Raw genomic sequence first — 13,489 nt, 5'->3', positions numbered from 1 at the left:
CCATACTTCACCATTGGCATGATGTTTTGATGCTGGTAAACTGTGTATTTTTGTGCCATGCATAGAGCTAAATACTCTTACCGAACAATTCAACTTTTGTTTCATCAGTCCACAAAGCATTTTCCCAGTAGTGTTGTGGTTTGTCAAGGTGCTCTTTTGCAAACTTCAAGCAATGTTTTTTTGGAGAGCAGTGGTTGTTCTTTGCAATGTTTTTTTATTAAAAGACATTTTTACCAGAAAATATATAACGGAAATCAGAGTCATAAACTGGCAGTAACAATGAATTTGGCCATCCACATGGCAGTAAGATAGGTCTTGCACAAGCATAAAAAAAGAAAATTGGTCTAAAGGCAGTGTCCAATAAAAGCTACACTCTGCTAGGTACAGTAACTTCAGATTCAAATGCACAGTCAGTGGAGGTGCACTTTAGTTTACCAGAGGTTTCGAACCTAAAACGAAACAACCGGAGTTGACCAGATGGAAATACACAAAGCTGAAAACAAGGCCAGAGCTTGGTGGACTCTCCAAGAACCAGCTCATATGACATATAAGGTTAGACTTGCACAAAAATAGAGCTCTGTTGTCCAAAAATAGGAACAGGAAAAAAAATGTAAAAATAGATAAGGTAGTGTGGTGGTCTGGTCAACAGTGGTAGATTGTGCCAGAGTGAACACTAGAGCAAAAAAGAGAGAGGAAGTAACTAAGAACTGAAAAAGAGAGAAGGGGAAAGGGAGAAGGGGGGAGAGGGGAAAGAGGAGGGTCAGTGAAGCGAGAGCAAGATCCCAGACCCCGGGGGGGCCTACAAGCAGCATTATGAGCAAGGCCGGGCAATACTCAAAATTATCGATGGAAACTGTTCTATCCAGGATTGCCAGATCCACAAAAATGTATTGTGCGTACAATGGATATAAAAAGTCTACACACCCCTGTTAAAATCAGCTTTCTGTGATGTAAAAAAAGAGACAAAGATAAATCATTTCAGAACCTTTTCCACCTTTAATGTGACCTATAAAGGAGAAGGGTACAAAAGAATTTCCAAGGCATTAGATATACCATAGGACACAGTTAAGACAGTCATCATCAAGTAGCGAAATTATGGTGACATTACCAAGAACTGTACGTCCCTCCAAAATTGATGAAAAGACGAGAAGAAAACTGGTCACGGAGGCTGCCAAAAGGCCTACAGCAACATTAAAGGAGCTGCAGGAATATCTGCCAAGTACTGGCTGTGTGGTACATGTGACAACATTCTCCAGTATTCTTCATATGTCTGGGCTACGGGGTAGAGTGGCAAGACGGAGACCTCATCTTATAGAGAAAAACATCCAAGCCTGGCAAAATTTTGCAAAATCTGAAGTCTCCCAAAAGCATGTGGGATTTTTGACCTACTGTAAAATCCATTTCTCTGGTTTTCATTGACAGACACAGCTCCTGATCTTCATAACCATTGGGTTATACTGTCCTAGGACACTAGGCAGAAAAAAAGTCTGGCTACGCTTTAGGGCAATCCCAGCTCCCTGCAATAGGTACTCAGTTTTGTTACAAGCAGTGTCAGAAGAATTACAACTCCAGAGGGTGGGTGCTGTGTCCGTCAATGAACACAAGAGAAATGGATTTTACTTTATGTCAAAAATACAATTTTTCTCTTTTGTTCATTGACGGACACAGCTCCTGATCATCATAACCATTGGGACATCCCAAAGCAGTGTTAAACATGAGGGGTGGGAACAGAAACAAAATTCCCAAGGCTAAACAGTAGCCAACCAGGCAACAGTGGCTCAACCAAAACAACTGGAGCTCACCTGAAAAAATTACACCCTGAAGAGGTTTAGGTCCTCTAAACAGCAGCCTGCAAAAGCTTGCGGCCAAAAGAAACATCCACAGTTGCCAACACATTCACTTTATAGAACTTTGTGAAAGTGTGCACTGATGACCAGGTAGCCGCCTTGCAAACCTGTGTCACTGACACCTGATGACGGAAGGCCCAGGAGGCACCAAGTGCCCAAGTAGAGTGCGCCTTGACAGGGAAATGAGGGACCTGACCCCTGATGGAATAGGCCTGAATAACCGTCTGTCTGATCCATCTTGAAATGGTCGCAGAGGAAGTGGACATCCCTTTCCGAGACCCATTTTTGAGCTCAAATAGTGAGTCTGACTTCCTAAAAGACTCCGTAGCTGCCAGGTACACCATAATTGCCTGGACCACATCCAAGGCATGCAAGGTAATTTCCTTCGGATGTTTTGGCCTGGGACACAGGGAAGGCAACACAATGTCTTCATTCAAATGAAAATCAGAGACAACCTTTGGGAGGAACGACAGACAGGGACGAAGAACTACCTTATCTCTGTGAATCACCAGTAAGGTGAATGACCGCATAACGCCACCAGTTCCAACACCCTGCTCGCAGAGGTGATAGCCACGAAAAAAGCCACTTTCTGAGACAGCGTAAACAAGGGAATCTCCCATAGATTCTCAAAGGGAGGCTTCTGGAGGACTGAAAGCCCCAAAATGAGGTCTCAAGGCGGCAACAGAGACCACACTGGAGGAAGCAAATGTTGGACACCCTGAAGAAAGGTATGCACCAGGGAGTGTGTGGCCAACGGTCGTTGGAAGAAGGTACTCAAGGCCGATTTTATATTCAACCCCCTGTTGAAGGAAGGTCAAAATTCGAGCCACCAAGAAGGAGCGAGGATGAACCTCAGGAGACTCACGCCACGCAATGTACGTCTTCCATGTACGATGGTAGATCTTCCTAGAGGTAGATTGTCTAGCTTTTAACAGCGTTGGAATCAGCAACTCAGATAAACCTCTATCCATTAGCACCTGGCGTTCAACAGCCAAGCAGTCAAAGTCAGCAACTATAAAGCAGGATGGAAGATTGATCCTGGGGACAGCAGATCCTCCCTGAGAGGAAGCTTCCAAGGAACGTCGGCAACAAGCCACACCAGATTGGTGTACCAAGCCCAACAAGGCCAGTCTGGAGCCACTAAGATGACCGGAATCCCTTCTGCCTCTATCCTGCCTAGAAGTCTTGGCAGAAGCTTGAGAGGAGGGAAGGTGTAAACCAGACGATACTGACCCCACAGGGCCACCAGCGCGTCTGTGGCATCCGCCAGAGGATCCCGCGACCGAGCCATAAACCTGTGCATCTTTCTGTTGAGCTGAGACACCAACAGATCCACCTCAGGGATGCCACACCGGAGACACAACTGATAAAACACCTCCGGATAAAGGGACCACTCTCCTTGGTCCAACGCCTGCCGACTGAGGTAATCAGCCTGCCAATTTTCCACCCTGGAAATGTGTACGGAGAGCTGGAACAAACCGTTCTGCCCACCTTAGAATGCCAGGTACCCCCAGAGCCGTCAGGACACTTCTTGTGCCCCCCTGGTGATTGACATAAGCCAAGGCCGTGGCACTGTCCAATTGAATGCTCACTGGACATACCTGAAGACGATCCATCCAATGGTCCTGGCACAGTCTAATTGCTCGGAGTTCCAAGATATGGATTAGTAGTCTGAACTCTCCAGTCGGACAGGCTGGCCTCCGTGGTGACCAATGTCCAATACAAGGAAAGGAAGGATTTGCCCAGCCGAAGCACCGGAGAATGAAGCCACCATATAAGAGGGGCCACCTACAGAACTGTGCAAACGGAACCACCTCGAAGGTAGACACCATCAGCCCCAGCACCCACATGCATGTCCAGAGGGATGACCATCTGCTGGACAGCAGGAGACAAATTGCAGACTGCAATTTCTGGAGTCCAGAGTCAGACGCAGACAGTCCAGCATTGTGGAGGGAACCAGAGCAGTTTTCTGAAAATTCAGAATCCAGCCAAACTCCCGCAGAAGGAGGTCATCCAAGTAGCCCAGTACCACAATCCCCTGTTGGCATAACAATGCTAGCAGCGGGGCTAACATTTTTTGAAGACCCGAGGAGCACAGGCAAGAATAAAGGGTATCGCCACAAACCGTAGACCAGCATTTGAGCCAAAAGACATGCCGGAGGACCACTGCCGAAACAGAGAGCCGCATCCAAAGAGGCATCACAGATAAACTGCAGCCCCTGGACCAGCTGGTCCACCAGCTCAGCAAAGGCAGGGGGGAGCCGTTATCCCTCAGGTCACGGCGTAAAAACTTAGCCCACTCAGTTAGAATTTGCGACACCAGGGCAATGGTAAATACCGGCCTCAGTGCTGAAAAAGCCAGTGTACATATTGCAGGCCACAGCCTCCACCTTCCTGTCAGCCAAACTCTTCAACCGGAATCATGGTTGTCTTGTTCAATCTGGAAACCAGAGGGTCCACCACCGGTGGAACAGTCCACTTCCTTATAAGGGACTCCTCACAGGGGTACAGCCTATGAATCACTTTGGTCGCCCCCACTCTTAGCGACAATTCAAAATAGGCAGGGAAAGGAAAAACCTTTGCTGCTCTGGATGGCTTGAGTGCCAAAGGGAACCTGCGCCTCCATCTCAGCTGCGTCCTCCACCTTCAAGGTCTCACGCACAGATACAATCAGTGCTTCTACCAGTGCCTTTTCGTGTGCAGCTGCAGATGTGGAGGAATCAGCCTCACTATCTGAGGATTCCGGTGCGTGGTCGCAGACCCACGTCCGCGTCGGCCGAATCAGATTCAGGATCTGATGAGGCAGGGGAAGGCGGGGAGTGCTCTTTGCAAACCCGTCGCTCGAAAGCCACCTCCACCCACCCAGGAAACAAAGGACTCCAGGACCGCCGTCAGTGCATAGATGGATGTTTGGGACCCCGGAGGGCCCCCCCAGTCTCAGGGAGGGGATCAGGTGGGGAGATTTGCTCCAAAGACTCCTTGAGTCACCAGGGGAACCCCACAAAAAGTTTAAAACACTGCAAAAGGGCAACCCCCACTGCACTGGCAGCACCACCCGGCCTGGCACAAAGCACTAATAAATCCTCAGCAGAGAGGGAGAAGACCCCACCAGACTCACCACCCAGATAAAACTGGCACCTGCAGCTACCAGGATAACCTGCACTTCATGAGCGGTGATCAGGAAGTGAAAAGATCAAGGAGTCAGCACCAGGGGATAAGGAAAAGTTCCCACTGCCAAAATCGCTGCCCACAGGGCTCCACTGTCATGGCTGTCACTATTTTCAATGGCAAACCACCACAAAATGGCCACGGAACTATACAAACATGGCCACCATGCATAGAACAAATAGGCTACAACAAAATGGCGGCACCACGAGGCCCTCAATGAACGAAAGAGAAATGTGTTATGGTATGATGAAACAAAGGTTGAACTTTTTGGCCATAATGCCAAAAGATATGTTTGGCACAAAAACAGCACTGCACATCCCCAAAAGAAAAACATACCCACAGTGAAGCATGGTGGTGGCAGCATCATGCTTTTGGCCTTTGTCAAGGTAGAGGGAATTATGAACAGTTCCAAATACCAGTCAATGTTGGCACAAAAACCTTCATGTTTCTGCTAGAAAGTGGAACATGAAGAGGAACTTCATCTTTCAGCATGACACCGACCCAAAGCATACATCCAAATCAACAAAGGAATGACTTCACCAGAAGAAAATTAAAGTTCTAGAATGACCCAGTCAGGGCCCAGACCTGAATCTGATTGAAAATCTGTGGGGTGATTTGAAGAGGGCTGTGCACAGAAGATGCGCTCGCAATCTGACAGATTTGGAGTGTTTTTGCAAAGAAGAATGGGCAAAAATTGCCAAGTCAAGATGTGCCATGCTGAATGCTGATACACTCATACCCAAAAAGACAGTGCTGTAATAAAATCAAAAGGTGCTTCAACAAAAATCTTAGTTCAAGGGTGTACATACTTATGCAACCATATTAGCTTGTTGTTCAACTGAGCTGTATAGTTTATAGGTCACATAAAAGGTGGAAAAAAGCTCTGAAATTATTATCTTTGTCTCATTTTTTTTACATCACAGAAACCTGACATTTTAACAGGGGTATGTAGACTTTTTATATCCACTGTAACTGTAAGAGTTGCCATTAGTTTCTCATTAGCAAGCATCCCATGTACCTGCCACTTCACTTCATCAAACAAGAGAAGGGGTGTTTTCCAGGCTAGAGCAATCGTCTGCTTGGTGGCCTTGAAGATGTGGGTTGCCATTGACAATTTGTCTGTTCAAAGATTTACGTAATGTAAACTCATTAAAAGGGATGTTTGCCAGTCCCAGTGATGTTTTCAAGCTGATGCTTTTACTAGTGGGTTCTTCTTTACCTCATTGAGGATTCTACGTTGTGCCTTGCGAGTCATCTTGGCTGGGGGCCCACTTCTAAGAAGAGTAGCCACAGTACTAAACTGTATGCATTTAAAGACAATTTTTGTAACTGTCGACTGATGGATGCCTAAACACTTTGAGATTGCTTTGCATCCCTTTCTTTAGAGAGCTCCTTTTTGCAAGGCATGGTTCACATCAACTAATGCTTCTTATAAACGGCAATTTTAAAAAGTTTGAGTATCTTTTATCTACGTAGCTGTAAACCACACATGAAAATAATTTATTAACTGGACTCTAGGTGTGCAAACTACTGACTTCAATTAGCTTTCGTTGAAGTAAATATTCTCTGGGTTCATTTACTTTTTCCTCCAGCACTGTAAATGTGTAATGGGTGTGTTCAATAAAGAAATGAGAAATTAGGGAAAGTAATAAATAGAAGATGAAGAAAAAAATATTAGACTGGGCTAAAGAAAAAGTTAGCAGTTATCTGGGGATACAGCAGGCCAGTGGTGATACAGATATATGGAACTTTGAAACTGCAGATAGGCATAAACCAACAACTATAAAAACATTTAATAAATATTGTGTAACCACCTGTGGCAGTACACAGTATGCTTGGGAAAGATAATTGCTTCACAATGAAAAGTGTGTGACATGCTAGTGTGGGCTCCACAGACACAACCGGTTTGTGTTCCCCAATTCAAGGCTAAGCAGAAAAGTATATATAAATATTTATTACACATGTATGCAATGATCAGCCATAACTTTATGATCACTGACAGTTAAAGTGAATAACATTCATTATCACATTACAATGGCATCTGCAAGTCAGTGGGATATATGAGGCAGCAAGTAAACATGTTGTCCCTGAAGTTGTGTTGAAAGCAGAAAAAATTGCCATTATTTTGTTGTGTATGGGGCTGCAAAGGTGCAGACTGGATATGGTGCCCATGCTGACCCGTGTCCACAGCTAAAAGTGCCTACAATGGGAATGTGAGCATCAGAACTGAGCCACGAAGCAATGGAAGAAGGTGGTATGGTCTGATGTATAATCATTTTCTTTTACATCATGTGAATGGCTAGTTGCATGTGCTTAACTTACCTGGGGAAGAGATGGTACCAGGATGCAGTATGGGAAGAAGGCAAGCCGGCTGAGACAGTGTGATGCTTTAGGCTAGCCCCTGCTGGGAAACCTTGGTCCTGCCAGTCATGTGGCTAATACTTGATACATACCACCTACCTAAATGGAAAGTGTATATACCCTGACAGCAGTGGTCTCTTTCAGCAGGATAATGCACCCACTGCAAAAATTGTTCAAACATAGTAAGGGTCCTTTCACACGGGTGATCTGATCCGATCCGCCTGTCAGTTTTTCAGGGGGACCAGGTTGGATGCTCCATGCATCCCTATGGGGCAGCGGATGTCAGCGGAGACACCCGCTGCTATCCGATTCCAATCTTGTCCGTAAAATCCGGACAGATGGAAACTCTATTTTCCATTTGTCCAGCGGATCGGGTTGGGTCAGATGGGATCAGATGAGAATGGACAAGTGGTCCGTTCTCATGCAATCTCCCCATAGAGGACAGTGGGGAATCTGACAGCTCCATCACCAAACACAGAGCAGAGATGGAGCTGTCATCCGCCTGCTCAGCGGGGATCGGCGGACCGATCCCCCACTGAGCAGAGAATGGACCGCACCATGTGAAAGGACCCTTAGAGGAACAAAACGATGCATTTGAGGTGTTGACTTTGTTTCCAAATTCTAAAGATCTCAATCCGATCCACGGAACGAAAGCCCCACCTCGCAACTTAAAGGACCTGCTACTGATGGCTTGATGCCAGATACCACAACATACCTTCAGAGGTCTCGTGGTGTCCATGCCGCGACAGGTCAGGGCGTTTTGGGGCAGCAAAAGGGGGACCTTTTTAACATTAAAGGGATTGTAAAAGCAGAATGTTTTTTTACCTAATGCATTCAATGCATTAAGATAAAAAAAAAACCTTCTGTATGCAGCAGCCCCCCCTCTGACCCTTTAATACTTACCTGAGCCTATCTTTATCCAGTGATGTTACAGGAGTGTCTCAGCTGCCTGGGACTCCCCTCCCCATTGGCTAAGACAGCGGTGTGGCGAAATTAGCTCCCGCTGCTGTCAATCAAAGTCAGTCAGCCAATGAGGAGAGAGAGGGGGCAGGCCGGGTCCCAGCTCCATGTCTGAATGGACACAGGGAGCTGTGACTTGGCTTGGATGCCCCCATAGCAAGCTGCTTGTTGTGGAGGCACTCAACAGGAGTGAGGGGCCAGTAGCACAGAAGAGGGACCCGAGAAGTAGAGGATCCGGGCCACTCTGTGCAAAACCCACTGCACAGAGCAGGTAAGTATAACATTTTTGTTCTTTAAAAAAAAAAAAAAAGAGACTTTACAATCACTTCAAGTGGGCCATCATATTGTTGTGATTGATCGTTATGTAATAAATATATATATATATATATATATATATATATATTTTTTTTTTATGTGTGTTTTTTTGGTTAAATATTTGAGCACTTTATATCTGGATGGTTTCATGTGAGCGTCACTGTTTCTAGATAGGTGTCTGCGGGGTGGGGTAGGATAAAAAAAAAGAAGAAGAAAGAAAGGAGATGCTTTCTGGTGTTCTATGATAACAGGCATCCCAACTGCCCTATAATATTTGTGCATACCCCCTGCCCATCCCTTTCAACCAATCATTTCCCAGTTTGTTTCACAGGCTTGCTTAGTAATTATTTTCTGGCTTAACCAATCAGGAGTTACCCATGGAGCTATGCACCAATACAGGGTTATCAGGTATGCCTTTCTATGGTATCACAGTATGTGGAGAGCTCTGGTGGTACACAACTTTTAAAAGGCAGTAGAATAAATAAAACTAGCAGGAAATTCATGGTCAGTACAAGATAAAGTGGAAACGTAAGAGGTTTGGTCTGAGAACTTGCTTGCATAGAATAAGGGAGATATGATGTTTCAAAACTGCACTTGTTCTTTAATAAAAGAATAACATGTCTGCTAAACAGGTTATAATAAAATGTGTCCCTGCTTTAGCATCAGACTTACCTTGCAGCCCTCACAGGTAATACATCGGTAGTGGTATCCTGTGGCCTTATCACTGCACACCACGCATGGCTCATCTTTGTCCAGGTAGCTAGGGATGTACCCTGCAGAGAGCAGAGACACCGAACTGTCACCTATGTCATCGGGTGAAAAGAGGGGACATAATCTTAATCATGCCATTTATAAAGAAACAGTCTGTGGGGACAGGGACAAGGTCCCACAGCGCATATCAAATTTCACAGAGCACCAGATAAAGACAGTTATGATTTTCTAGTTGCCTGGGCACTGAAAAAGTGTTTTTTAATAGCCAATTTTTCAGAATAAACATTTTTCTTTCATATTTTACCCATTGTTGACTTGCTGTGAAATGTCTGTTACCTATAGATCGGTGTTTCTCAACCATTTTGTGGTCAAGGCACCCCTTTCTGAAATGTAACAACTAAGCTAATAGTTTTACATACATGGGCCACCCAGCAGTATAAGTGATTTTGTTCCCCTCATCTTTGCAAACTGGTACTGACTAGTATTCTAGTGTTTCCATCTCTCTGCTAATGTGACTCCAGTTTTGAAAGAGAGGGGCAGGGAACAAACAAGGATGCTGTGCAGACACCCGTTGTCCTCCGTTTCTATCTGACCCCCCCATAGAGAAAATAGTGTCCAGTATGCATCAGTGGGGGATCAGCGGACAGATTCCCTGCTGAACAGGCAGAGTAGAGTCCACCCGCCTGAAAGAGACCTGAATTGCTGGTCTATAAGGCTCCATTCACACCTAGGTGATTTGAAACGCGGGAGGAATCTCTGCGATTCTTCCCATAATTCCAGAATTGCGGCAAAACGCGGGATGCGTTTGCGATGCCATTATTTCCTAATGGCACCTCAAAAACGGTGCGATTTTGCCACAATTGTCGAGTGACAAAACATGTTACAATTGGGGAAAAATCGCAAGGCCAAATGCTCCTGGCTCTGTGCCAAGATTTGATACATGAGCTTACTTGGAAAACTCCACAAAAAAAAACCCACAAAAAAGCTAAAAAAAAAAAAAAAAAAAAAAAAACACACTGCACTACGCTCAGGTGTGAATAGAGTTAGTCCCCGCTCACACTAAGGCCGTAGGTCGCCTCCCATAGGGAAGCTGCGGACCCGTTCTAATAGGAGTGACACAAGTCGCTCCGACTTAGAAAAAGGGTCCGGTGCTTCTTTGGGGCGACCAGGAGGCAACCGCCATAGACTTCAATTTTATGAAGTCCGTGGCGGCCGCTCCGAGGTCGCGGCGCGCTGCTCGCACCGCGACCTCGGAGGTCGCGGTGCGAAGTAGCGTCGCTTGTATGTGAACGGGGCCTAAGTGTTCACACAGAACTATCATAAACATTTTGCTTATGTAATAAATATTTATGCTTGTAAAGCACATACGCATATTGTCAAAAGTATTAGGACGCCTGCCTTTACACACACGTCCCAGTCTTAGTCTGTAGGGTTCAAAATGAAGACTGGGATGCCATTTAAGTTCATGTGTGTGTAAAGGCAGGCGTCCCAATACCTTTGACAATATAGCGTATATGCAGGTAATATAATGCATGCACACTGCATGTATTCCTGCATCCGCGGGGAAAAGCAGTGCTTTATAGCTGATGTACGGGGATGCTATTAATTATTAATGGCACCCCAATGCATCTGAAAACGGAGAGTGTTTTCTGGTCCGAAAATTGCATGGGGCAAAAGCACCATGTGATTTCCCTGCATCCCCATCCCTTTTAAAATGAGGTCCTGAGATCTTTTACCATTGTTTCCCACATGTACAAGCAGCCCATTTAAAATAAGTGGGCTGCTGTGCCAGCTCAAACGCAGCACGCAGAAACCACGCATATATGAACCTAGCTTTAGTAGCTGTCCAAAACCTCTAGGCAGCACAGGTCTCTGTAAAGTCATGATTCAGGCCAACTCGCCAACAAATATTTGAGCACATTCTTATAGCTGGAGATAGATAGGTGGAGAGGAGAGGGGCTCATTTCTGATCAGTGATAACATTAAACCTGCATGCATTAGCACTATTAACTTTGGAACATAAAGAGGTTAACGAGAGAATAGGTTAGATTATTTAGTTGGAACTTTGTGAATCACAAATAATTGGTACAAAGATTTGATAACATGGTGGAAGACATCTACAGCCAATGCAGCAGTTTTCTATTGCATCCGGATTGCCTCTGCTCAGGGACCATACATGGAGCAATGCATGTTCTCAAACATACATTATTAATACCATTCAAAAATCAAGAGGACAAAAACAGATAGGGAAACATTCTGCAACATGACTCCCTGATGATTTTATTGCCCTTTATATATACATAATGTAGATGAAATGTCTGTGATCTCCTGATATTAACCCTATCTCCTCTACGGAGGACTTCTAGGTTTAGGTAAAGTGGGGAAGAAATAGATCTCCTGTTAGGCTTTTATTACTTTCTGTTATACTTTCTGTTATGTTAAACTAATGACACTCTAAAATATATTGCAAAGCGTGCAATTGAAAGAATCGGATCGCATGGTGTGAACACACGTGCGATCTTAATCCGGTGTGGCAAAAAAAAAGATGCCTGCACCTTTTTTGTGTGGTGCAGCACAGATTAGGTCTTAACAAAATGAATGGGCTCAAATTGCACTGCAAAGAATTGCATGTGATTTGAATAGGAATTCGGTGCAATTCCCATTCAAATAATATGCAGTGTCCCGCACTGCATACATGTGAACCCAGCCCAACCATCCCTTCCTGTCCTACTGAAAACACTTTCACTAGACAGGAAGTTGAAGACAATTTGCAACAGGGGCACAGATATCTAACAGGAATTCAAGCTTCTACCTACAGTACCTTGAAAAAGTATTCATACCCCATGAAATGTTCCACATTTTGTCATGTTACAACCAAAAACGTAAATTTATTTTATTGGATTTTATGGGATAGACCAACACAAAGTGGCAAATAATTGTGAAGTGAAAGGAAAATGATAAATGATTTTCACATTTTTTTACAAATATCTGAAAAGTGTGGCGTGCATTTGTATTAAGCCCCCCATGAGTCAATACTTTGTAGAATCACCTTTTATTGCAATTACAGCTGCGAGTCTTTTTAAGTATGTCTCTACCAGCTTTGGCCATCTAGAGAGTGACATTTTTGCCCATTCTTCTTTGCAAATTAGCTCAAGCTCTGTCAGATTGGATGGAGAGCGTCTGTGATCAGCAATTTTTTAAATTCTTGCCACAGATTCGCAATTGGATTTAGGTCTGGACTTTGACTGGGCTAATCTAACACATGAATATGCTTTAATCTAAACCATTCCATTGAATGTCTGACTGTATGTTTAGGGTCGTTGTCCTGCTGGAAGGTGAACCTCCACCCCAGTCGCAAGTCTTTTGCAGACTCTAACAGGTTTTCTTCTAAGATTGCCCTGTATTTGCCTCCATCGCACTCCCCATCAACTCTGACCAGCTTCCCTGTCCCTGCTGAAGAAAAGCATCTCCACAGCATGATGCTGCCACCACCATGTTTTATGGTGATAGTGTGTTCGGAGTGATGTGCAGTGTTAGATTTCCGCCACACACAGCATTTTCCTTCAGACCAAAAAGTTCAATTTTGCCCTCATCTGGCCACAGCATCTTCTTCCACTTTTTCTTTCTCCCCCACATGGCTTCTCACAAACTGCAAACTGGACTTCTTATGACTTTTTTCAACAATGGCTTCCATAAAGGCCATATTTGTGGAGTGCATGACTAATAGTTGTCCTGTGGACAGATTCTCCCACCTGAGCTGTGGATCTCTGCAGCTCCTCCAGAGTTACCATGGGCCTCTTCTCTGATTAATGCTTTCCTTGCCCGGCCTGTCAGTCTAGGTGGGCGGCCATGTCTTGGTAGGTTTGCAGTTGTGCCATACTCTTTCCATTTTCGGATGATGGATTGAACAGTGCTCCGTAAGATGTTCAAAGCTTGGGATATTTTTTTTATAACCTAACCCTGCTTTTAACTTCTCCACAACTTTATCCCTGACCTGTCTGGTGTGGTCCTTGGCCTTCATTATGCTGTTTGTTCACCAAGGTTCTCTAACAAATCTCTAAGGGCTTCACAGAACAGCTGTATTTATACTGAGATTTAATTACACACAGGTGGAATCTATTTACTAA

General features: G+C 44.8%; 1 protein-coding gene across 4 annotated transcripts in view; it reads right to left on the bottom strand.

The window, feature by feature from the left end:
- THRA (thyroid hormone receptor alpha) overlaps positions 1–13,489 on the bottom strand; it is a 120,831-nt gene that overhangs the window by 29,525 nt on the left and 77,817 nt on the right. For 2 of the 4 annotated variants that reach the window (XM_082271409.1, XM_082271412.1), the window contains exon 3: positions 9,324–9,454. In XM_082271409.1, coding sequence (XP_082127535.1) covers positions 9,324–9,454 — 131 coding nt within the window. The remainder of the gene's footprint in view (positions 1–9,323; positions 9,455–13,489) is intronic. The other 2 variants (XM_082271410.1, XM_082271411.1) reach the window with 1 other exon arrangement.

The sequence above is a fragment of the Pelophylax lessonae genome (assembly GCF_965119305.1).
Source record: "Pelophylax lessonae genome assembly, chromosome: 11".
NCBI lineage: Eukaryota > Metazoa > Chordata > Amphibia > Anura > Ranidae > Pelophylax > Pelophylax lessonae.
The sequence above is the reverse complement of the archived record's forward strand: the minus strand, read 5'-3'. Positions and strand labels throughout refer to the sequence as shown.